The sequence below is a fragment of the Zootoca vivipara genome, chromosome 16 (assembly GCF_963506605.1).
Source record: "Zootoca vivipara chromosome 16, rZooViv1.1, whole genome shotgun sequence".
Classification (NCBI taxonomy): Eukaryota; Metazoa; Chordata; class Lepidosauria; order Squamata; family Lacertidae; genus Zootoca; species Zootoca vivipara.
Genome location: NC_083291.1, coordinates 25,253,315 through 25,279,430, shown reverse-complemented (window position 1 = coordinate 25,279,430; position 26,116 = coordinate 25,253,315). Strand labels below are relative to the sequence as shown.

At 48.1% G+C, this 26,116-nt stretch overlaps 1 protein-coding gene across 1 annotated transcript in view; it reads right to left on the bottom strand.

Moving 5' to 3' along the window:
• The window catches only part of SLC49A3 (solute carrier family 49 member 3), a 41,678-nt gene extending 15,872 nt beyond the window's left edge, over nucleotides 1-25,806 (bottom strand). The window contains exons 1-2 of the mRNA XM_035140450.2: nucleotides 25,405-25,806; nucleotides 859-1,017 (exon numbers count right to left, since the gene is read on the bottom strand). Of these exons, the coding sequence (XP_034996341.1) occupies nucleotides 859-1,017; nucleotides 25,405-25,569 (324 nt within the window). The 5' untranslated portion in view covers nucleotides 25,570-25,806. The remainder of the gene's footprint in view (nucleotides 1-858; nucleotides 1,018-25,404) is intronic.
• Nucleotides 25,807-26,116: the final 310 nt, after the last annotated feature.

The window sequence follows — 26,116 nt, the reverse complement described above, 5'->3', positions numbered from 1 at the left end:
AACACTCGAGGGAAAGTGAGAAGTAGGGCTGGGGAGAACTGAGAGACCTGGAAGGCTGGATTTGGCCCCCAAGCCTGTAGTTCCCCACCGCAAGTCTAGAGGACACCCTGTGCCCTCCTGTGGTTGTGTTTTCTGCAAGACGTCAGCAGCAGGGTCAGTCGTACCTAGGCTCCCTTGCACCCTTGGCAAGGAGATCAGGAGATCCCTTGCACCGAGTGCTATTTTTCTAGAAAAAGAGGTGCCGGAACTCACTGTGAACGCTCCCTTGCTCTCTTATCTTGGCAATGGTGCCTACCTGAGAGGTGCCGGAACTGAGTTCCTGGGAGTTCCAGCTGAAAAAAGCCCTGCTTGTGTCCTTGTCAGAGGAGACTGCAACAGATGAGCCGGACTGGGGAGTGTGTGAACAGGCAGGTGGGCTCCTAGCCACTCCTAACCACCGGGGAGAGGCGCATTTTTTGTGTCCCTGGGCCCGCACCCTTGGCGAGGGCCAACCTGCGCAACCCCAAGGTAGGCCCTCCCATCAGATGTCAGATAAACAAACAACTATCTGACTTTTAGAAGACATCTAAAGGCACCCCTGTTTAGGGAAGTTTTTTTATGTCTGATTGTGTTTTTAATATTCTGTTGCGAGCCAGCCAGAGTGGCTGGGGAAACCCAGCCAGATGGGTGGGGAATAAATAATAAAATAATAATAAAATTAATTATTATTATTATTATTAGCCCCTGAGCAGGGGCGAGCAGAAGCCTGTTGACCATTTGTGATCTTCTAACAAAGAAATCCGCTATAGATTTCCAGGCAAATTCCCAGGTTACTGCTCAAAAAACCGCCGCTTCACGCCAGTCTCCATTTCAACTTACGGCACATTTCAGCCCGACGGTGTCCAGAATCCATATTGCTATGAGCCCGACTGGAACGGATATCACGAGGTACACGAGGGAAAGCCAGTTGACCATATCCATGGAGGTGTGAAACCGTTCTGCTGTTTTATCAGCCACTGGAGCGAACGTCAACCATAGCTGCAGATGGAGAGGGAAAGAGGTTATAGCGTAACAACACGAAACCCGGAGGTAGTTTCCAATTTCCAACACCTTTATTGGCATATATACAGTGATACCTCTACTTACGAATTTCATGCGTTCCGAACGCACATTTGTAAGTCGAAAAAATTTGTAAGTCGAATCCCATAGGAATGCATTGGGAGGAAAAATTCATAAGTAGAAGCAACCCTATCTAAAAATTCGTAAACCGCATCCAAGATGGCGGACGGAGCTCCATTCGTAAGTAGAAACATTAGTAAGTAGAGTTATTCGTAAGTAGAGGTACCACTGTATAGCAATAAAATCATATAAACCATCTATACAAAATACAATTCTGAGACATACAATGAAAAGGGGACAGGGGAAAGGGATAATGAGTCCTCGGCGGTCACTATTGTGTAGGCCCAACTGCCCCAGATTTTACTTCAAAAATTCTAGTCAAGACTTGCACCATAACTCTAGTAAGTGTAGGAGAGTCATCGCTCAGCAGGAACTGGGGCACGAGTTGTTTATTGGAGGGGGCGCAGAGCCACAAAGAGGACACCGAGGGATCATCACATAAGGTGTTAAAAAGTGGGCGGTCCAAAATCATGTGGTCCATAGTCAGGTACATCCTGGCCACAGGTGCAGAGTCTGTTCTGGTAAGGGATGCCTCTGAGCCTTCCAGACAACACGGAGGACGGAAAGGCATTCAAGCGGGCCAGCATAAATACATACTCTACGATGTAATGGGGTGACCAGATCATAAAAATATTTAGGCATCATTCCATGATGAGGTTGCAGCCCCAAATAGGCAGGGGAACATACAGAGGGCTGAAAGGGATAAAGTTTTTGGGATTCATTATCTAGCAGCCTTGCAGGTAGTTATGTTTGGGGCGCCATCTGTGAGTAGCTACTATGGCCATTTGCTACCAAATCAGGCTGCAACCCTACACCTGCTTAGCTGGGGATAAACCCCCTTGCACTCAATGGGGCTTGCATCTCAGGAGACATGGATAGGATTGTGCTGTCAGCCTTGCAAACAGCCACTCCCTGTTTTTCCTTTTTGTTTTATTTTTTTTAAATCTATGCTCTTCAAGTTTATACATTTCACTAATTTTACAATCATTTTGACATTTCAAAGCTTGACTTCCTCCCCCCTCTTCCTGCGGTTCCTTAAATTTCTTTTTAATATCTTCTGCATGTCCAAATTAACTTAATTTGCTCATTTATTCATCTTCTTAAAATATATACTGTTATGAAGCCGCAGGTTATTACAATGATCCTGCCAATATTCTTATCTGTTTACAATTTATCTGTAAATATTCAATAAACCATTTCCATTCTTTTATTTAAAAACTGTTATCTTGATTTTTTAATTTTTCCGGTAAGTTTCGCCATTTCTGCATATTCCATAAGTTTTTGTATCCATTCTTCCTTTGCTCAGACTTCTGCTTCTTTCCATTTTTGAGCGAGTAACATTCTTGCTGGGACGCGGGTGGCGCTGTGGTCTAAACCACTGAGCCTAGGGCTTGCCGATCGGAAGGTCAGGGGTTTGGGGTTCGAATCCCCGCGACAGGGTGAGCTCCCATTGCTCAGTCCCAACCTAGCAGTCCTGCCCACCTAGCAGTTCGAAAGCACGTGAAGTGCAAGTAGATAAATACCGGTAGGTACTGCTCTGGCGGGAAGGTAAACGGCGTTTTCGTGCACTGCTCTAGTTCACCAGAAGCAGCTTAGTCATGCTGGCCACATGACCTGGAAGCTGTACGCCGGCTCTGTTGGCCAATAATGTGAGACGAGCGCCGCAACCCCAGAGTCGGTCACGACTGGACCTAATGGTCAGGGGTCCCTTTACCTTTTTAATATTTTTGCTGCTGTAGTAGCATACATGAATAGGTTTCTATACAATTTAGGTGGTTCAGTCCCTATAATTCCCAAATAGCCACTCCCTGCTTTTCCTTGGGCGTGCAGAAATTACCTCCACATAACCAGGCTTTGCATGGCGGGATATGTCTGTTTCTATTAGGCCACAGGTGACTAAAATAGGGATTTATGCAGAAGAAAGCTAGAAAAAAAACTATCTGCAAGCTTCGTTGCCAGGCGGTGCTTTAACATAGAATCATAGACTTGTAGAACACAGTTACAGGTAGGTAGCCGTGTTGGTCTGAGTCGAAGCAAAATAAAAAAAAATCCTTCAGTAGCACCTTAAAGACCAACTAAGTTTTTGTTTTGGTATGAGCTTTCGTGTGCATGCACACTTCTTCAGATACACTTGAAACAGAAGCAACCAGACCCTTATGTATATTCAGAGGGTGGGGTGGGGGTGATGGGAATGGGTGATGGGCTGTAAGAGTGGTAAACCTGTTGATGGCTGTTAACGACTGCTGATTACTGCAATAGGACATGCGGGGGAAAAACAAGGGCTGAGGCTAAAGAAAGCTTGATCATGCATAATGAGATAAGAATCCTATGTCTTTATTCATCCCAGGTGGCTCCCTCAGCCTGAAAGCAAGATGAGCACCACACCCCCATAGTCACCTTTGACTGGACTTAACTGTCCAGGGGTCCTTTACCTTTTACCTTTTTATCTTGCTACATGGTCAAAACGAAGGATCATAGATTGGAAGGGACCCTGAGGATCATTTAGCCCTCAGGTATATGCAGCTGTCCCATATGGGGATCAAACCTGCAGCCTTGCCATTATCAGCACCACGCTCTTACCAACTGAGCTACCAGGTAGAGAGACAGGAAGCTTGGATTGCGCGGCAGGGCCAGGAAGGATTTCCTTTAAGAGCGGGATAATGTCGCCACATGTTGCTAGAGCTGAAGGTGACTTAAAGCATCCTGCTTAAGAACCAGAGACAAATCCAGGCAAACAAGCCATTTAGAACATTAGCAGCTCAATGTTCCGAGCGGATTTGTATTTTAGCTGGGAAGGTTCCAGGCAATTAATGCGATCTCAAATTAGGGTTTGGCTGGGGCTCAGGAGACTGATGCAAGACACATCTCTAGGCAAGAGGCAAATTATTTATTTATATTGATCTATCCACACACACACACACACCTGCATCCTGCTTTTACATTTTTCTAGTGTGCCCTGCCATACGTGCATGTTTACACCAGGCAGGTGTCACATAAGTCCCACATGATAACTCAGAAAAAGGGAGCATGCAAATGGCTACGTCCTCCCCCCCCCCCATGAAATTTAGTACACATGTATTCTAAGACACTTTTGATGACTAGAAAAATCTGCACACAGGGCATTTGGGCATCTCTTCGCAAAACCAAGCAAGGAAGCAAAGCATCATATGCTAAGAGCAAGCTCATCCCCAAACCAGAGGAAGGTATCAGAATGTTTAGGACAGGCACCCCCAAACTTCAGCCCTCCAGATGTTTTGGACTACAATTCCCATCTTCCCCGACCACTGGTCCTGTTAGCTAGTGTCACAGTGGCCGGAGTGGACTACTTCAGAGTAACGACGCTACGCAGCTCTGCATTTTATTCTTTTATTGGTGCTGCGTATTTACAGTGCTCAAGTCATTGCTATTTACACGGAGCGATGTTGTCAGTCGGTTTCAGAACCTCCTAATGGCTTTTGGCGCGTCTTTCTCCAACACAAAAGCTTTGGCAGACCCATCCTCTTGCCCCTCCTCTTCCTGCGTAATTCTGGAGTTGGGGGGATGGGTCTTCCCCCCTTACTTGCCCCTTCCTGTCCCACCTGGGACCCTGGCTCCTCTACCTTGCCTGAGCCTCGGACACGACTTCCTGCTTCCCCACTGGAATCGGAACTCTCCCTGCTTTCCCCTTTGCTCGGGGACGGGCTTGAACTCAGGAGGGGAGGGACTTCGCGATATCCCCTGTCCCTCACATCCACCCCCCTCCCAAGCTCTCCTTCACCCCTCCCCAGGCCCCCCCCATGTGTCGGTGACGACTGGAAGCCTAAAAACTCGGTGCTCTCCGAGCCCGTTGGTGTGAACACCTCCCCCCAGTCCTGCGAGCCCCCCCCTTCCGCCTGGGAGGACGGGAATCCCAAAAAGTCCGTGGCGTCAGAGCTGGTGGGGGTAAAAATGTTTTGCCAATCTGCTCCTTCCTCTGACTGGGTGGATCTTGGCGACACCCATACCTCATCCTCTGGTTCCTCAAACTCCGCTTCCCAGCGCCATGGTGAGCTGTTCTCCCGTGCCTCCTCCTCCTCCCCCTCCCTTTCCATGTGCCAGGGCTTGGGTCTGTGTGGAAAGAGGGCGTGAAATTCTTCCACCAAGAATTCCTCCTGTATCTGAGTGGCGGGAACCCATTCATTCTGGGACGGTGGAGCATCCTCCCATGCCATGAGGTACTCCAGGCCCCCCACCCCCCACCTTGAATCCAGGATGGCCGTGGCCTCATTGAGTTGCTCCCTGCTTTCCCTCTCCCCCCCTCCCTCGGGGGTTTGTTCGCTGTCTCTGAGCCTGCTGCTTTCCCTGTACGGCGACAGCAGCGATCTATGAAACACTGGATGCACCCTCATGTCCTCTGGCAGTGCCAGCCTGTATGCCACCGGGTTGACCTGTTGCGTGACCGTGAAGGGGCCCAGCCATTTGGGTGCCAGCTTTTTGCACCTCCCTCTGGTGGGAAGGCCCTCCGAGGACAACCACACCTTGTCCCCCACCCTGATGACCTCCCCTTGTCGCCTGTGGCGATCTGCCCCCTTTTTGTACGCTTCCTTGGCCCTCTCCAAGTGTTCTCTGAGCTGCTGGTGCACCGTCTCCAGTTCCTCTGCCCAATCCTCAGCCTGTGGGCCCTCCTCCTCCTCCTCCCTCTCCCTCTCTGGGAAAGATCTGAGGTCGCGCCCGTAATTGGCCTTAAAGGGCGACACCCCTGTGGAGACGTGCACTGCATTGTTGTAGGCAAATTCTGCTAGTGGCAAGCGATCCACCCAGTCCGTTTGCCGCTGGCTGACGTAGCATCTCAGGTACTGCTGCAGAATGGCGTTGACCCTCTCCGCTTGTCCGTTGGTCTGCGGGTGTCTAGCCGTCGACAAGCTGACCTCCACCTGCAGGAGGTTCATGAGCCGCCGCCAGAACCTGGAAACAAATTGGCGGCCACGATCCGAAATAACCCTTAAAGGTAATCCATGCAGTCTGAAAATGTGATCAACAAACAGTTTGGCTGTCTCTTCTGCCGAGACTGCCCTGGCACACGGTATAAAGTGACACATTTTGGACATGAGGTCCACCACCACCAACACTGCAGTCTTACCCCTGGACGAAGGCAGATCTGTGATGAAGTCCATGGACACCACTTCCCACGGCCTGTGTGGTGTGGCTAAGGGCTCCAGCAACCCTGGTGGCGCTGCTCTGACCACCTTCGCCCGCTGGCAGGTGGTACAGCCCCTTACATAGTCTCGAACATCTTCCCTCACCCCTGGCCACCAGAAGTGTCTCATGACTAGGTGAGTGGTCTTGTCCCTTCCAAAATGCCCCGCTGTAGGGTTGTCGTGCATCTGCTTGAGGACCGTACGTCGAAGCTGGGTGGTGGGTAGGTACAGCGCACCCTTGTAGAAAAGCAGCCCTCTGCGTTCTGCAAAGTCTTTTGCCTGCTCCCTCCCCCCTCTCAGTTCTCTGAAGATGCGGTTGGCAAATTCATCCGCTGCCGTCAGTGCTGTGAGTTCTGCCTCGCTCACCACTGCTGCTCCGCAGGACCATGCCGACGGGGGGAAAATGTGCCTTGGGGCTGGTGGCGCCTCCTCCTCCATGTACTCTGGCTTGCGGGAGAGGGCATCCGCCCTGACATTCTGCTCTCCTGGGATGTAGTGTATGGAGAAGTTGAAGTTCGAGAAGAACTCCGCCCACCGTATCTGCCGCTGGTTGAGCACCCTGGCAGTTCTCCAGAACTCCAGGTTCTTGTGGTCTGTGCACACCTGGATGGGGTGCTTGGCGCCCACCAGGAAGTGTCTCCAGTGCTGGAACGCCGCGTGGATCGCAAGAAGTTCCCGATCAAAAACTGTGTAGTTTCGCTCGGGCTGGGTCAACTTCCTGGAGAAGAAGGCACAGGGTCTCCACTCTCTGTTGGCGTCCAGTTGCAACAAAATGGCGCCCACAGCCTTATCAGAAGCATCTGTTTCAATGCGTAGGGGCGCGTCCTGAACCACGTGGAACAGGTTCTGGTCTGAGGCGAACACCCTCTTGAGGCTTTCGAACGCTGCTTGCGCCTCTGGTGTCCACCTGAACTTCTGCTTGCCTCTCAGGCAGTCAGTGATGGGAGCCGTAACTCGAGAGAAGTTCTTGATGAACTTCCTGTAGAAGTTGGCAAAGCCTAGTAGGCGTTGGGCATCTTTGCGCGTCCTGGGGCTGTGCCAGTCCAGGATGGTCTGCACCTTGTCCTTGTCCATTGCCAGCCCCTTGTCTGACAGCTTGTAGCCCAGGAAGTCCACCTCCTTGGTGTGAAACTTGCACTTCTCCAGCTTCACATACAGGTGGTTCTCCTTCAGGCGCTGTAACACCTCCCTGACGTCCTTCACGTGCTGCACTGGGTCGTCGGAGTAAATAAGGATGTCATCCAGAAAGACCAAGCATTTCCTGAAGAGTAGGGACCCCAGGACGTGGTGCATGAAGGCCTGGAAGCATGCTGAGCCCCCTTGCAACCCGAAGGGCATCACCAGATATTCAAAAGAGCCCAGAGGCGTGAACATCGTGGTTTTCCACTCATCGCCTTCCCGGATCCTGATCAAGTTGTACGCCCCCCTCAGGTCTAGCTTGGTGAAAATCTTGCCTCTGCGTGCCGCTGTCAGGAGATCATCCACTCTGGGCATGGGGAAAGCCACTGGCTCTGTCACCGAATTCAGCCGTCTAAAATCCACCACAAGACGGCGCTGTTGCGTGTCTTTCTTGTCCACCCAGAAGACCGGGCTGCCCCCTGCTGCCTTGCTTTCTCTGATGAACCCCCGCTTGAGGTTCTTGTCGATAAAAGCGCGCAGATCCTCCAGTTCCTGGTCTGACATGGCGTACAGCTTGGCTGGGGGTATAGTTGCCCCAGGCACCAGGTTGATCTGGCAGTCAAAAGGCCTGTGTGGGGGCAGGTGGTCGGACTCCGCTTCACTGAAGACCTCCTGCAGGTCCCAGTATGGTTTGGGTATCGCCTCACCCCCTTTGACGTGCATGGTGGCCACCGTGGCTATCGGAGGCCCCTCCCCTGGTTGGTGCTGCATGCAATGTTCCAGGCAAAAGTCCGATCCAAAAGTGATGCATCTCTGATGCCAACTTATGGAGGGGTCGTGGCGCGCCAGCCAGCTCATGCCCAAAACGATTGGGGGGTCTGAGATGGTGGTGACGTTGAATGCCAGTGTCTCTGAGTGCCTTCCAACCGTCATTCTCATGGGGGGGGTTTGATGAGTGATGGCCCCTCCCAGCAGCTCTCTGCCGTCAATGGTTGCCACGTGCAGAGGAAAATCCAGCTGCAGAAGCTGGATCTGGTGCTCTTCTGCAAAGTTTCTCGAGAAGAAGTTGGCTGAGGCACCACTGTCAATTAGGGCGAAGACCGTCAATGGATAGCCATTTGGGAGCGTGAGCGTCACTTCTAGAACCACTCCTGCTCTGGGAGGGGTGGGCTGGCTCTGCTCCTCTCTGTGCGGGTGGGTGGGCTGGGGCTGTTGTCTGCTGACTGTGCCTGGCTGCCGCCCCTTGTCTCCTGCAGCCAGGCTTTCCCGTTTCCCTGCTGTGGTGCTGCGTCAGTGGGGGAGGGCACAACCGTTCCCGCCTTTCCTTGCCACTCCCTGCGATGTGGGCAGTCTCTGACGAGATGCTGGGGGGAGTTGCAGAGAAAGCAATTCCCACCCCTTCCCTCCTTGCGTCTTGGCGCCGCTGGGGTTTGAAAAGCCCGCGCGCGCGCGCTATCAATCTGCATGGGTTCCTGGTCCTGACTGGCCCCAGGCGTGGCTTGAAAGGGTTGTTGAGGGAGTGGCTTCTCCTGCGACCGTGGGAACCAAGCCCGCTTTGCGCGCGTTGCTTGCTTGTCGCTCCATCTGGATTCCTGCCTCACCCCCACCGCCAGAGCCGCTTTGCTCAGTTGATCCATATTACTGGGCTTTGGACCTCTCGAGAGCTCATCCTTCACCTCCTCATGCAACCCCAAGTAAAACGCCGCTTGCATTGGGGCAGACTCCAGATCCCACCCCAATCTGTGCACCAGCATGGTGAATTTCGCCCAATACGCGCGAACTGTCATATTTCCTTGGCGTAAATTATGAAGTTCCTCCTTAGTCTGGTCCATATGACTATCGGACGAATACATCGTTTTCAAACCTTCTAGAAATAGTTTGACATTCTTCATGCAAGGATTCCTTGTTGCAATTAACGGTCTTAGCCACTCCCTGGCCGCCCCTGTAAGGTGCTCCACAATAAACGCTACTCTGTGCTCATCATCAGGGAACTCATCGTGGTGCAGCTCAAGAGCATACACAATCTCAGTCTCAAAGCCCTGAAACTCCTTCGGGTCTCCATTGAACTTGCTTACTAGGGTCCCGGCTCTCCTTCCTGGCAGCACTTGGACTTGGGGTGCCCCTCCCGCCTTGTTTTTCTCTGCATCCAGCTTGTTTTGGAGGTCTACCGCCACCGCCCTTAAATGCTGCTCTTTTTCCTGGAGCTCTCTCACCTGTTCCGCAAGTTGTAGCCGGTCGTCCTGGACCTTCTTAGTCTCCTCTTTAGCTGCCTTCAATTCTCCCTGCGCCTGCAGCGACAGCTGTTGCAGTTCTAGCTGGGCTTGCTCAGCGATCTGCCGCCACTTCTCCGCCTCTGACACGCTCATCCCGGCAACTCCAAAGTAGCCCAAAAAGGATTAGGAGGTTGCTGTCACAGTGGCCGGAGTGGACTACTTCAGAGTAACGACGCTACGCAGCTCTGCATTTTATTCTTTTATTGGTGCTGCGTATTTACAGTGCTCAAGTCATTGCTATTTACACGGAGCGATGTTGTCAGTCGGTTTCAGAACCTCCTAATGGCTTTTGGCGCGTCTTTCTCCAACACAAAAGCTTTGGCAGACCCATCCTCTTGCCCCTCCTCTTCCTGCGTAATTCTGGAGTTGGGGGGATGGGTCTTCCCCCCTTACTTGCCCCTTCCTGTCCCACCTGGGACCCTGGCTCCTCTACCTTGCCTGAGCCTCGGACACGACTTCCTGCTTCCCCACTGGAATCGGAACTCTCCCTGCTTTCCCCTTTGCTCGGGGACGGGCTTGAACTCAGGAGGGGAGGGACTTCGCGATATCCCCTGTCCCTCACAGCTAGGGATCATGGGAGTTGTAGGCAAAAAACATCTGCAGGGCTGCAGTTTGGGGGTGCCTGGTTTAGGAGAACCTGCATGTTAACGTAAGTGCAGCCAAACCTTCTTTAAAAAAGCAAAAACAAAACCCTAAGGTAGGCCAATGAGCCTGCAATACTGCCCAATGGGGACAGAATGCTGTTTTTTGAGAGGCAAACTATTCTGGGGTTCACTTGACGCTCCAAGCCATTTGGGGGGGAGTGCAGGGGGGAAACCACATTCTGCTAGTAGGAGTCCTTAGTTGAAACAAACGCAGGGAGCTGAAGTATTTGGTAAAAAGGTAAAAGGACCCCTGACCGACTGAGGTTGCGGCGCTCATCTCGCTTTACTGGCCGAGGGAGCCGGCGTACAGCTTCCAGGTCATGTGGCCAGCATGACAAGGCCGCTTCTGGCGAACCAAAGCAGCGCATGGAAACACCGTTTACCTTCCCGCTGTAGCGGTACCTATTGATCTACTTGGACTTTGACATGCTTTCGAACTGCTAGGTGGGCAGGAGCAGGGACCGAGCAACGGGAGCTCACCCCGTCATGGGGATTCGAACTGGCGACCTTCTGATCGGCCAGTCCTAGGCTCAGTGGTTTAGACCACAGCACCACCCCATGAAGTATTTGGTACTTTGATTTATTTACTTATTTAATGCATTTGCAAACAGCCTAATCATTTGCTTTCCTAAGCACTGTACAAAAAAAACCCCTATATATAGAAGAAAACACTATTGTCTAGCGGGTTTGGAATGAAGTGTCTCAACAGCTGTTTTAAATTATTATTATTCTTTATTGAATTTATATACCGCCCTATACCCAGAGGTCTCAGGGCGGTTCACAGAACGAAGAAACCACGTACTTTCTTTTGACCCTAAGCGCTCAGAAAGATCTGTCAAAATCTTCAGTCATTTGAAAACTAGGAAGTTAAATTAAAAGTGTTAACATCGGGGAGTGCCTTTTATGTGGTAAACAAGTATATTTCGCAAAATTGCAAAGAACACCTGCGATGTTCTGTTCAAGGTCAACTTTCAGCCTTTCTTAAAGAGACATCCTCGCTTGTCAAATTGTCAAGAGCAAAGAACTCTGAACTGAAATTGCCTAAGGAAATGAAACTAATGAAGCCTTAACGCTATCAAAGAGGTTCCCCAACAAATTGACAGAGCCTGCCAAGCTAATTACAAGTGGAATATGGTAATCCCAGAGTGAAGGACGCAGAACTCAGGAGCAGGTAAGCAATGTGCAGAGGTGGGGAAAGAATATGCAGAGCTGAAGATGCATTGTTACGAGAATTATAATGTCTAAGATATAAAATAAATGTACCAAGCAAACACATAAATAAATATATAAATAACTATATAACCCCCATGTCTGAAACATGTCTGAAAAAAGTCCTAAAACCATTTTGTCTCTCCCAAATTGACCTCAAATGTTTCTCTGCAAGGAGGGAGGAAATGAGAAAAAAAACCCATTGTTTCTTTGCTCACAAATCCTGCCTTAAGGGCACATTTAAGATATGAATAAAAAGGACACGGGTGGCGCTGTGGGTTAAACCACAGAGCCTAGGGCTTGCTGATCAGAAGGTTGGCAGTTCGAATCCCCGTGATGGGGTGAGCTCCCATTGCTCGGTCCCAGCTCCTGCCCACCTAGCAGTTCGAAAGCATGTCAAACTGCAAGTAGATAAATAGGTACCACTACAGCGGGAAGGTAAACGGCGTTTCCGTGCGCTGCTCTGGTTCGCCAGAAGCTGTATGCTGACCCAGAAGCTGTACGCTGGCTCCCTTGGCCAGTAAAGGAAGATGAACGCCGCAACCCCAGAGTCGTCCGCGACTGGACCTAACGGTTAGGGGTCCCTTTACCTTTACCTTACGATATGGCAAGCCTGTGATCTGGACTTAGGAATTAAGTATTTATCATCACAAAAGAATAGCCAGGTAAAAACCCATCAACAGGTTTCATGTCAGACAGGATTCTATTGTAGACCACCCCTTCTGTGATGTATGTATGATATATTGGGGGGGGGGGTGGTCTTGGGCTCCAGGGTGGGCAATTTCAAAATGTCTATATAAGGGCTTGTGTACCATTGTTCGGAGTCCCTCCTGCCTCCAGCGTGTGGTTGTGACCACCCTGTTCAAGCAATAGTTAATAAAGATCAGGTTTACTAGCTGCTTTGCTTCTCAATATTCTCTGGTTGGCCTCTGTTATTTTCTCCTACTGATAAAGAACCTACAAAAGGACTCTATATGGGCTCTTGGGTACCCCATAAGGGAAAAGGAGCAGTTTTTTCTTATAACACATTAATAAAAGAGTGCTCTTTCTCTTACATGCACACAAAAATCAGCATGCAAAAACAATAGCCATCTTCTGTTATTAGAGATGGGAAACCTTTTCTAGCCAGAGGGTCACATGCACTTCTGGACAACCCATGCTAGGCGTGGGCAAGGCCAGAGGCAAAAAAGGATGAGAGCATTCTTCTTCTTTTTTTAACCTCTGTGCAATAGGCCTGTTTCTACAGACACACACATGCTCCTCCCTAGCCTCCATCCGGGCAAACAAACAACATTATGGGAGTTACAGGTAGGTTGGTCTGATGTAGTCGAAACAAAATAAAATAAAAAAATTCCTTCCATGCATGCACACGAAAGCTCATGCCACTGACAAACTTAGTTGGTCTCTAAGGTGCTACTGGAAGGAATTTTTTTATCTTGTTTCAGCATTATTGGAGTGCAAGGGCACATTTCAGCCAGGCGAAAACAATCAAGGGCAGTGCGAAAAAGGGACAGTGAAAGCTGTGCCCAGGCAGGGTGTGTGATACCTGAGGGGAGTCCCTGAGGACCAGATTCAGACCTCTGGCCTGACATCCCTCATCCTTGTTCTAAGATGCTGGATCCAAACCACCGTTAAAGACCCACAAGCTTCTTGGTGGTTCTCCCTCCCAGTTTTGCACCCCTAGGAGCCCCTCCCCATCCTTTGTAGTTGGGGTGGGGTTGTATCCTGGATGATGCACTGACTGCCTTGTGGATGTGTGGGAGAAAAACGGTGGCCTCAAGAGAGCTGGAAGAAGGCGCTGAACAGATGCCTGCAGTAGCTGTCAAAATAAGTAGCTGCTACAGGCACCCGCTCATTTTTCTCATTTCACTGGTTTTAACAGAGTTGGCCCACACATTCAGTTGAGGATCATCAAGTGATGCACGTCAATGTGCAATATGGCCACTAGTCCACATCAATCCTGTTGTTTTGTGCATCTTGTCCCTCCGAACGTATCGCTGGTTGTTTGCAACGTAACAGAAAGCAGATTGGTTCAACTGGAAACAAACCCGGACGACTCCTTTTGCTTACAGAAACTTTTTCTGGGTCACAATGAAAACCAATGAGAGGTTAAGTGTGGTGAAAAGATTAATTGTCCAATTAAGCAATTAAGCCATGAGTAAAGTAGTCCAGAGTGTAACACAGTTTTTGGAGTACGTATGACTAAGGAAATTAAAAGACGCCTGCGTATTGGGAGAAAAGCAATGACTAACCTAGACAGCATCTTAAAAAGCAGAGACATCACCTTGCCAACAAAGGTCCGTATAGTTAAAGCTATGGTTTTCCCAGTAGTGGTGTATGGAAGTGAGAGCTGGACCATAAAGAAGGCTGATCGCCGAAGAATTGATGCTTTTGAATTATGGTGCTGGAGAAGACTCTTGAGAGTCCCATGGACTGCAAGAAGATCAAACCTATCCATTCTGAAGGAAACCAGCCCCGAGTGCTCACTGGAAGGACAGATCCTGAAGCAGAGGCTCCAATACTTTGGCCACCTCATGAGAAGAGAAGACTCCCTGGAAAAGACCCTGATGTTGGGAAAGATGGAGGGCACAAGGAGAAGGGGACGACAGAGGACGAGATGGCTGGACAGTGTTCTTGAAGCTACGAACATGAGTTTGACCAAACTGCGGGAGGCAGTGGAATACAGGAGTGCCTGGCGTGCTATGGTCCATGGGGTCACGAAGAGTCGGACACGACTTAACAACAACAACGAGTAAGGAACAGAAGTAACTCAGCAGGCAATAAAGACAAAGAACTCTGTCACAGATAAATCTGCTGTTCTTCTCATTGAAACACGACCAGTATCAAGGTCAGGAAGTTTTGTCGCCTGAGGCAAAACAGAAGATGCTGCTCCCGCCTCCTTCATTGCAGCCACTGCCCCACAACTGCCACCATCTCTTCCTCTGTAGCCCCACAGCCCTACATCCTTTTCCTCCGCAACCCCTTCCCTCTGCAATGTGTGTTGGAGGTGGCAGGAGAGTAAGAGGAAGATGGAGAGGAGAAGGCAATATCAAGTGCCTGAGTTGAACACCAGTTCTGCCGCCTGTGGCAACTGCCTCACCTCACTTCATGGGCTGGGCGGCCCTGACTGATATCCTGGAAAGAAGCTAGGTTGGAACACCTCTAATCAATCAATCAATCAATATACTTTATTCGACCGATAGTCAGAACAAAAACATTTCACAATACAAAGATAAACATATAAAACTGAAGGCATCAGGAGGATACATAAAATATGAAAATATAAAACTGAAGACATCAGCGGGATACATAAAAATATAAAAATATAAAACTGAGGGCATCAGCGGGATACATAAATGGGGTATGACCGCGCTACTAAACCTCCTACAGGTAACCCACATCAAGACATTCGATTATACGTTTCCGACACTTGAGCGCCAGGAAAAGGAATTTAGCCACTGAGAAGGTTATTTTCCCAGTGGGCTTGTTTAGCAAATATGCTGCCTGCCGTTCTCTTGGTCGGGAACTAAACTGAGATAAATACGGGTCTATAAGATATTGCCTTAAATCATTATAAAAGGGACAACTCAGTAGAATGTGTTCTGTGGATTCTACCTCACCCAAGGCACAATGGCACATTCTCTGACCGTATGGGACTCCTCCAAATCTTCCCCTCAAAACCGCCAAATCAAGGACATTCAGTCTAGCCGCAGTAAGTAGTCTGCGGTATTCCACGTAGTGGATATCCGCCAGGTAACGGGCTGGTGCAGACCGATACACCTGCTCCCCTAAAAACATCCCAGATTTCACGCGGGCTATGTCCTCCTGTCTGGCGATATCCCCCAATCTCTGAGCGATCATCGCTTTAGCGCGACTGAACGTCATGGACTCAATATAAAGGGAGGACAGACCGCACTTTTGCACTTCCTCTACCACTTCCCTTTCCCATGGAGATTTAAAATTATCCCTCAGAATCAGGGGGGCCAAACCCATCGGTCTGAAACATAGTTTGAGCCATAGCCATAATTTCGCTTTCAGGGCCACATACGTAAAGGCTTGGCAACCGGTCTCCAATCTCATGATCGCACCCGCAACAGAAGGGGGGATCCTGAGAATGGCCCTGAGGAATTGTGATTGGATGGATTCCAATCTTACAAAGTCCCTACGCGTACCCAAGGCAATGCCCACCAAAAGTAGTGGGAGAACTTTCATTTTAAAGAGTCGCAGGGCAACATCCACTGTTTGTGCCTGTTTCTTGGAGTACAGGGATCTAATCAACAGAGCTGCTTTAGAAGCATTTGCGGCTATATATTCTCTGTGTGCCAAGAAGGACCTGTTTGATCGAACTATCTGACCCAGGTATTTGAAGCAACTAACCTGCTCTATGGGAATACCATTAATTGACCACAAATTAGGTTTTGGTCGAGCAGCAAAGACCATTATTTTGGTCTTGGCATAATTAAGATGGAGCTCGTGTTGGGTCACGTATTCATGAAGAGCTCGAAGCATCCTCCTTAACCCAATGGGGGAGGTAGCTAAAAGGGCGGCGTCATCCGCATACAGGAGGACATTCAAGGCTCTACCTGCTAATTTTGGCGGGTGGAAAGCAGCATTGGTCATATGGGCCACTAGTGAGTTAATATAGAAATTAAATAGGGCAGGGGCAAGCAAGCAGCCCTGTCTTACCCCTCTAGTGGTGGCAACCGGATTAGAGACTAGCCCCTTGCCATCTAGCCTAATTCTCAGGAAGGTATTTGTATGCAGATTCATAATCAGCAAAAGGAGGCGGCGGTCAATAGACGTCGCTGCCAGTTTTGTCCATAGCTGGTTCCTGGGGATTAGATCAAAGGCCTGCTTAAAGTCGATAAAGGCGACATGGAGGGCTTTTAGGCCTTTGCCAGCATATTTGTCGGCCAGATGGTTCAGGATTAGAATTTGGTCTGTTGTCGATCTTCCAGGGCGGAAACCCGCTTGTTCCTCTGCGATAATATTATTGCTCTCCATCCAGATCGTTAGTTTATTGAGCAGAAACCTTGAGTAAATCTTCCCGATAACATTCAGCAAGCTGATTGGCCTAAAATTGGCCGGGTCAGTACGCGGCCCTTTCTTATGTATTAATACAATCAGTGCTGAGTTCCAGCTTGGGGGGAACTTTGCTGTTTTATTTATATGAGTATAAAGTGCTGCTAGGAGTGGGCACCACCAATCCTTATTAGCTTTGATAACATCAATGGATATAAGGTCATCTCCGGGTGCCTTGCCCGCCTTAAATTGGTCTATAAGTGTTTCCACTTCAGAGTAGGTAACTGGGTCCCACTCAGGCATGGGGGCCAAATCTGGTCTTTCTCCGCCAGCAGCATGGGCTGCATATAAATCAGCGAAAAAGCTCTCCCAGGTGTCAGCTGAAATTTGGGGTTCTATCCTTATCGACGGTCTGCCCAGATATTGGGAAATTTGATACCAAAAGGAGGAGGGATTTCTATTCTCTGCAGCTTTTAGAAGGTTGTTCCAGTTGTTTCTTTCTGCCGCAAGCTTCTTATCCTTTAATAGAGCTTTATATTTTCTCTTGAGGTTCATAAGGTGACTACTAGGCACGGGATCATTTGATGCCCTATATGCCAAGAATTCATTATACAGATGGCTCTTAAAATGTCTACATTCCTCATCGAACCACTTTTTATGAGGGAAATGATTACTATTCATTACCGGAACCCGAGCCATAGATGGTTTTAGCAGATCTACTAGCTTATCATATATTGGCAGTGGCTCATCTGCCTGGATAAGGGAGTCCCTTGTCGCTTGAAGTTGGTCAGACCAAAGGAATTCATTTACCCGTTGAGCCATTTTGTCGGTCCATTTTGAGGCAATAGGCCTCATCTGCAGCTGATTGTTTGTTAAAGGCACACAGGAATACGTGTCCAGATTTCCAGCCAGGGTCAGGGAAAGTTCTAAGGGGAAATGATCACTTTCCAGCCTTGTTACCACCTTAAAGTTAGTGATTTTGGGAATCAACTCTACTGATGTCCAGATAAAATCAATGGTAGAGGCTCGGGAACCTGACCAGAAAGTAAATTCAGCTGGGTAATCAGAACTAAGAGCTCCGTTTAACAGATGAAAATTAAGGGCCAACAAGGTTTGCCTGCATTTAAGGCCTGCATATGTGGCAACACTGTCTTTGAAGTTCCTGGGTAAAAGGTCTGTAGTTAGGATGGATAATGGAGGGTATTTCTTGTATTTAGTAAATAAGGATTTATCAGAGTAAGACAATCGGCCATTAAAATCTCCTGCGACCAGGAAGGTGGCTTCAGAGTATTTATCGAGGAGAGTTTCGAGTGTCGACTGAATTTCCTTCCATCTCTGGTCAACCAGATTTTTCTTATAAACTGGGTGCAGGTAGACATTGATTACCACAAACATTTCCTCTGCTGTTTGTAGCTTTACACCTAGCATGGATGACGATTGGATGTCGATTTGTTCCGCCTGGAGATTTAAGGCCAAGGAGACAAAGGTAGCCAGCCCACCTTGCGGCCTACCTGGTGATGACGGATTCTGTTTTGCACTCAGGTAGAAGCCCTTATACCCTGATAAAAAGAAGTCCTCACAAGCCCATGTCTCCTGCAGTAAAAGGATACGGTTGCTTTTTATGTAAGCAACAAAGGATGGGTCCATCAACTTAGGTTTAATACCAGCTACATTCCAGGATAAGAAAGTAAGTGACCTCCTGGTCACCCCTTTGGGTCATGCTGGCCCTTGCGGAATCTGCTCAGAGAAATCCACCCGGGAATGCCTGCTACAAGGGGGAGCAATAGGCTGGAAGAAGGAAGTAATTGTAGCTTGCTTGCCAGACAGTTTCCGAGCCTCACTTACTGCAGCAACAGCCAAAGACTGGGGCTTAATTATTGGTAACTGCAGGGGTAAGTCCTGATGCACAGGGGTATCACTTAGTGACAGATCCATGGCCTCTGCATCTAAGGTGGAGGGAGATGGACCTTTTAGGTCAACAGTTGCTGTAGGGAACATGCAATGTAAGGCAGGTGGAAGGCAACCTTTTCGGTTTGCCTCCAAAAGGGCGTTCAGCCGTGCCACAGCTTCCGAGTTTGACCAAAGGGCTGTCGAATCTCCCACTGGTTCCTGCACGGGCTTAGCATCCCCATGGAATGTACTGCCATATTGAAGATTGGGGGTTATTAAAGCAGGCTCCACTTGGGCTTCAGTAGGATGGTCTAAAATTTGGGGGGGATTCATCTTATTTATATGGGCATGGTCTTCTGAGTTACGGAGCCAGAGCAACAACTCGTCCAATCTGTCCGTTATCTCTGTTCGTTCAGATTTTGGCAGGTGGGAAAAGGATAGAAGTAATTCATGCTCTATGGAATTCTCCAAATGGGTAGCCTTCGTCAGTGGCGGAAGGGGGACATCAATCCAGCTGATTAGGTCTGCAACCAGGGGAGTTGGAGTCGTGGTAACTGGTAGGCCCTCAGACTTAACTGCTTTCTTTTTGAGCAAGCAGTTAGGTAAAAGAGGGTATATCTTGGTATTAGCAAAAACTCTTGTAGCAAAAATTCCAAAATTGATTAAATATCTTCTTATGGACATAATACGTGTAGGGAACCTTTTGGATTCAAATGAGAGCAGCACTCTCTGCATCTGAGGCCTGCTGCTAACATGATCAATATGGATCAAATCAATAGAGTAAGGATTTACCCCCAAAAGTCCAGCTAGATGCCTCCTTATCTCACTCTTGTAATACCAGTTAATCACCTGGCCTCTGAAGGGGCAAACTGTTAGGCAGATTTTGGTAGCTTGCAGCAACAGTTTATGGGAAGGTATAGAATGTTGTTCATCCTTATTTTGTTCATTTTCATGGTTGCAAGCAGCCTGAGGGGTTATGCGAGATGTGTGAGGTAAAACAGGTGCTCTGGGCATTTGTGTAGTTCTAGTCTCTGGTAATGCCTCCTGAGGACTGTCTTTACCTTTTAGTGATACAAGAGAAATAATCTTCTCTAAGGATCCTCGGATGTCTCTTATATATTTAAAGATACAGTCCACCGTTTTTGCAACAAGGTCTAAAGTGGTCGAATGTTCAGATAATGCACCAGCGAGGCAGCTTTCTTGATCTTTAATACAGTCTTTCGAATGGATATCAGTGATTGTAGATCTTCTTAAATTGATGTTATTATTACTTGAAGGGTTAGCATCCAGGTTATCAAAAGGTTCTTTCAGGGTGACTTCCTCATCAGTCATCTCTGCTAGCGGGGCGAAAGTGTTTGAAACCGGAATATTAAAAGTATCCTTTGTCCTTTCAAAGGAAGGTTCACTAATTTTAGTTTGCTTGGCAAGAGGCAGGCACCCCAGTTCCTCTATGTCCTCTATATCTCTGGTACGTTTCCCAATTCCTCTCCTATTATCAGCAGTGCTGTGCGGTTGTTGAGTCATTTCTCTCTTCATGCAGCTGCCCCCAGGATTCCAGGTCAGTGGATATCTCCCAGATAACCTCGTAAATACTAAAATAACTAAAGTACTAGCTTAAAAAGTAAAATAAAAAACTAAAAAACTAAAAACTAAAAAAGCCTGAAGGGTACCAAGACGATACCGAATTTAACAAATTTCTATAGTAATTAAAACAGTCTTTTAAAAGATAGATCGGAGAGCTCACGCTGACTGGGTGCCGTTCGCCATCTTTTCGCTGCCGGAGAAGACAGCAATCCAGCTCGTTAAAACTGATTTACAACGCCGACTTCACAAGTATCAACAGTGTGAATTCCTGGCGTTATCAACAGAGCAACCTCAATCCGTCTTCGAGAAGTTTGAAGGGATATAAGGCCACTAATTAAACTTAAAAGAAGAGCTCTAATAAAACTTAAAAAGAGGAGCTCCGGTAAGCACGTCTTACCTCGACGCCCTGATAAAGGTATTCCTAACACCTCTAATCATCGCTCGGCATGTTTATTGGGCTTGTTCTTTCATTGTCTGAACTTCTCATTATCTTTATCATTGTTACCTTTTCATTACTGCTTCTCCACAGCTCCACCCCACTCAGAGCTCAAACCAACACTCCGTTTCTCAGTAGACATATCCCTCAACCAACCAACCAACCAACCAACCAACCAACCCAGGCAGGAACTGCTAACTCCAGAGGGTAAAGGATCCCTGGACAGTTAAGTCCAGTCAAAGGCGACTATGGGGTTGTGGCACTCATCTCGCTTTCAGGCCGAGAGAGCCAGCGTTTGTCCACAGACAGCTTTTCGGGTCATGTGGCCAGCATGATTAAACTGCTTCTGGCGCAATGAAACACTGTGACAGAAGCCAGTGCGCACGGAAACACCGTTTACCTTCCCGCTGCAGCGGTACCTATTTATCTACTTGCACTGGTGTGCTTTTGAATTGCTAAGTTCGCAAGAGCTGGGACCAAGCAACAGGAGCTTACTCCATCACAGGGATTTGAACTGCCGACCTTCCGATCGGCAAGACCAAGAGGCTCTGTGGTTTGTCCCACAACTTTACCTTACCTTACCTTTACCTTTACTCTGCTGTAGCAACCTTCAGCAAAGAGTCTTGTGGTCCCTTAAAAACAAACAGATTTATTGCGGCATAAGCTTTCAAATGTGGTGTGTGCATGTGTGCTTTTGTTTGCGCAGCGAGGGGAAAGGCCGGGCAGTGCTAGAGATAGCTGCTAGCATGTCATGGTACTACGTGAAGCATAAATGAAGAAAGAATTAACATACGAGCCATTCATGGCAGGTACAACCTGTTCCTGACTAGAAGTCGTTGGTGTTCTCTTGGCCTCAATTTGTTAAAAAACAAACGAAAATCGAGCTAGTTGGAGAAGTAGACAGGGGCATGAGGCTCTTATTGGCTCATATTGGTAGTTCCTTGAGAATATTTTGTATTATTTTGAGTAAGCCGCTTAAGTACTGTATATAAATCTTGTTGCATACATAAATTACAAAAACAAAGAGCAAGAATAGCTCTTTGCATCTCCAACTGAGATAGAACGAGGATCTTTCCTACTGAATATACATTATCTTTAACAAACCATGTGTTTTTATTTTTCACACTCAGAGTCTCTCTGTGCGATTACTTCGCTGACTTCTGTTTCAGTGTATCTGAAGAAGCGTGCATGCACACGAAAGCTCATACCAATGACAAACTTAGTTGGACTCTAACGTGCTACTGGAAGGAATGTTTTTATTTTGTTTCCAGGGGTAAAGTGTGCTCCTCCAGCAGTGAATCAGTGGCTGAAATGCCTCCCAGTGTGTGTGGTGTAGTGGTTAAGAGCGGTAGACTGGGGAACCGGGTTCGCGTCTCCGCTCCTCCACATGCAGCTGCTGGGTGACCTTGGGCTAGTCACACTTCTCTGAAGTCTCTCGGCCCCACTCACCTCACAGAGTGTTTGTTGTGGGGGAGGAAGGGAAAGGAGAATGTTAGCCGCTTTGAGACTCCTTAGGGTAGTGATAAAGTGGGATATCAAATCCAAACTCCTCCTCCTTTAAATTCTTCCCTGGTCTCCTTGCTGGCCTAAGCAGGACTAACCTGGCCAGTTAGCCCTGGAGATGCTACATATGTTGTACTTCATGCTGTTTTTAAGCTGTTTTTTAAAATTGTTTTTAATCAATGTTTTATATTTGTTGTTAGCCGCCCTGAGCCCGGTTTCTAAACCGGGAAGGGTGGGGGTATAAATAAATTATTATTATTATTATTATTATTATTATTATTATTATTACTATCACATTGGCCTGCTCAGACACCAATAGGGATGGAGAACTCTTTATAGTCATACCTCGTTTTAATTACGCTTCGGTTTGAGTACTTTCAGTTTAAGTACTCCGTGGACCCGTCTGGAACGGATTAATCCACTTTCCATTACTTTCAATGGGAAAGTTCGCTTCAGGTTAAGTATACTTCAGGTTAAGTACAGACTTCCGGAACCAATTGTGTACTTAAACTGAGGTACCACTGTATCAGCCCAGGGCCACATTGCCTTGTGGGTAACCTTCTGGGGGCAACATACCAATGGTGGGTGCAGCCAGACACACAGCTCCCTCCTTCCAGGCAAACCAGAGCTAGCACCAGCCTCCCCATGTTTTTCTAACATATATATGAAGGAAATGAATGGCAAGGGTGTTAGCCTGATACTTCCCATAAAAATCTTGTGGCCGGGAGTTCCATGGATTAATTGCTCTTTGCTGAAAGAGGTACTTCCTTTTCTTGGTCCTGGATCTGACAACCAGACTCCTTACGTGACTCCATGTTCCAGTTTAATGAGAGGGGAAAACATAACCCGCTCATTGCACCAAGCGAACTTGTTGCTGGGCTGCAACTCCCATCTGCACTGAACATTAGCCATGCTGCCTCAGCTCTCGACCAAAAAGCTCCAAACCTTTTTGCCTTTTGTCCTAAGAAAGGGGCCTTTCAACCCCTGGAACAGTCATAAAATGACCCCCATCTCAAACATTGTCGCTCTGCAACTGGAGCCAACGTTTTCGTTGGACCACCTGGCTAAGCAATATGTTTTCCACAGCAGCAGAGACCTGATTTAAGTCATTTCCTTCCCAAATTTGAACATTCCAAGCTCTGAAAGGTGCTGCAGCACAGGAATTCAACACTTGCACCTTCCGAATTCTTCGCATTCGAAGAATTTGCTCTTTGGCGCTCCAATAAATCAATGAACAAAGGAAGCAAACAAGACGCACCTTTTAATTTAGTCCCCCTGCTGACTCTATCTAAAGGCAAATGGGACAAATTTGCAAATTGAGAGGAGTCGGGGCTTGAACTCGTCTCGGGGCTTTGGTGTAGGGGAGGAAGCAGCACTCTGCACATGTTCAGAGGCTCTGGATTGTTATCCCACCAAAACAGACTCCCACGAGAGGTGGCGGACTCTTCTTCCTTGGAAGCTACTAAGCAGAGGTTGGATGGCCATCTGTCAGGTATGATCTAGCTGAGATTCCTGCATTGCAGAGGGTTGGACTAGATGACCCTCGGGAGCCCTTCTAACTATGAAAGTTTATGATCCTCCGGTTCGGTCAGACTGCGACAACAGCCTAGGAATGGTTAACTCAGGATTTAAAATACTCCATGCAGCTCAGAACATCTGGTCCCAAGAGCTTGGAGAAAACTGGGAGGTCCCATGCACAGAATCCATTTAAGGCCCTCTTTTAACACTTTAATAGTCATTGCTTCCCCCAAGGAATCCTGGGAAGTGTAGTTTGTCAAAGGTGCTGGGAACTGTAGCTTTGTGCAATCTTAACAACCCCTTAGCACCTTGAACAAACTACAGTTCCCAGGATTATTTGGGGGGGAAGCCACAACTGCATAATGTAAGACTAACAAATGGTGTGGGCCTAATGGGAGTTGTAGCCAAACAACATCTGGGAACCTGAGGTGGAGAAAGGCTGGATTTGAGCATTGTACCACGGAAACCCCCATTAAAATCCCTACCAGGCCAGGTAATAAAAGCATTCTGGGAAATGATATGTAACGAGATAAAAAAAATGTTTAAATTAACTTTTATATATATAAAAAACCAGAGGATTTCTTATTAGGAATTGTAGGTGCTGATATTCCAAGGGAACAGAAAATACTTTTTATGCATGCAGCGACAGCAACACAGATGCTAAATAGCCCAGAGATGAAAAGAAGATAAATCCCCTACCAGAGAAGAATGGCAAATTAAATTGTAGGACTATGCCGAAATGGCAAAACTGACCGGAAAGCTCAGGAACCAAGAAGACCAAAACTTTAACGAAGAATGGGAAAAATTATAATTTATATTGGAGACCACTGTAAACAGATGAAAACATTAGCAGGACTGCAATAACACTTGTAAGGTAGTAAGTTCAGTCATACCTCGGTTTAAGTACGCTTCGGTTTGAGTACTTTCAGTTTAAGTACTCCGCAGACCCGTCGGGAACGGATTAATCCACTTTCCATTACTTTCAATGGGAAAGTTCGCTTCAGGTTAAGTACGCTTCAGGTTAAGTACAGACTTCCGGAACCAATTGTGTTTGCAAACCGAGGTACCACTGTACTTAAACTGAGGTACCTCTGTACTATGGAGACAATGGAGTTATATTCAATATAGAATATTGGAAAAGATGCAGTAGAAAAGGCTTAATAATAGGACCCAAAGGGGAAGGTGGGAAATCCAGAGATTCGGAGGAATCTGTAAATGTGGATATGTACGGTTGTATTGTTATAACTTTATATTTGTAAAATCAAATAAAAATAATTTCCAAAAAAATAATAAAAATCCTTACCAGGCCAATCCCTCTGTCTCTCCAATCCTAACCTACCTCGCAGGGATGTCGTGTGGATCATGCATAGCTTAGTTGGATAGAGCATGGTGCTGATAACACCAAGGTTGCAGGTTCGATCCCGGTATGGGACAGCTGCATTGCTGGGGGGGGGTTGGACTAGATGATCCTGCGGATCCCTTTCCAACTCTAAAAAAAGAATTCTATGATTCTAAGCCACAACACGGGGAGGCGAGACCTTCTGCCCGGCGCCTCGGAAGCTAGAAAGGCAACGATTTAAAACGCAAGCTTCCAATGACAGGCGCTTTGACACATACGTCAGGCTTCCTAACAACCAAGAACACCCAGCCGCGCGGCAACCTCTCCGCTTCCGAAGCAGCTCCAGCCACTTTGAAGGCATTTTTAAAACTTTGGGGTCGCCAGATCATAATGCACCGTTCAAATTTCCCTCTCGGCTCCCGAAATCCCTGCAGCTCCAAGCCGGGCCAATCGAAGGGCTGCTTCGATGGGGGAAACCGGCCCGCCAAAGGTCTGGGAAGTTGGAGACGAGCAAAAAAAGAGAGAGAACCAACCGCGCGCGCTCTTTACGCACCATGGCATTGGAGCAATTGAGCAGGCAGACGACGCCCAGCAGCAGCCATCGCCGCTTGTAGACCTTGTACGACTGCGGCGGAGACTCGGCGACGATCTTCTCCAAAGAAGTCCCGGACAGGCGGCTCCCTTGCCGGTTGTTGCTGCTGGCGCTCTCCGCGTCCATGTTGCGCGCTGCCTGCGCTGGCCGGTTTGTTGGCGCCGCGCTCGGGGCGCGCTGCTTTTCCGGGCGAGCCAGCACGGCCCGCGCGGCTACGACGCCCCCGCTGCCATCCTGCCCGGAGGAGCCTGGGATGCGCCTTGGATCTGCCGGGCCCGGGGAGGCAGTTGCCACATCGTCGGCGAGCGGGGCTTGAAAAGCCGGTTCCTCCTAGCCTTGCCTCCGCTGCCCCAGACGCTTCTGTTTCCCGTTCCCCTTCTCTCGGCCGGGAAAAAGAAGCCGCCCACTTGCTGGCTTGTTCCGAGGCACTCCGGGAGCGCCCTGCAGGGTCCTAGCGCCTGTTACTCGGATTTACCGGTATTTTTATTGCATTTTTGCATTGATTTATCGTTCTTCTTTGAGTTTACAAAACCAAATACATTTCCATATAAAAAGATTTCTCTGAATCTTGAGACCTCCCCCTATCCCCTCCATGAGTCCTAATGCCAACATTTTCAACTGCATCTTATATCAGAATCTATGTTTTATATCTATCCATATGATCCATAGTATT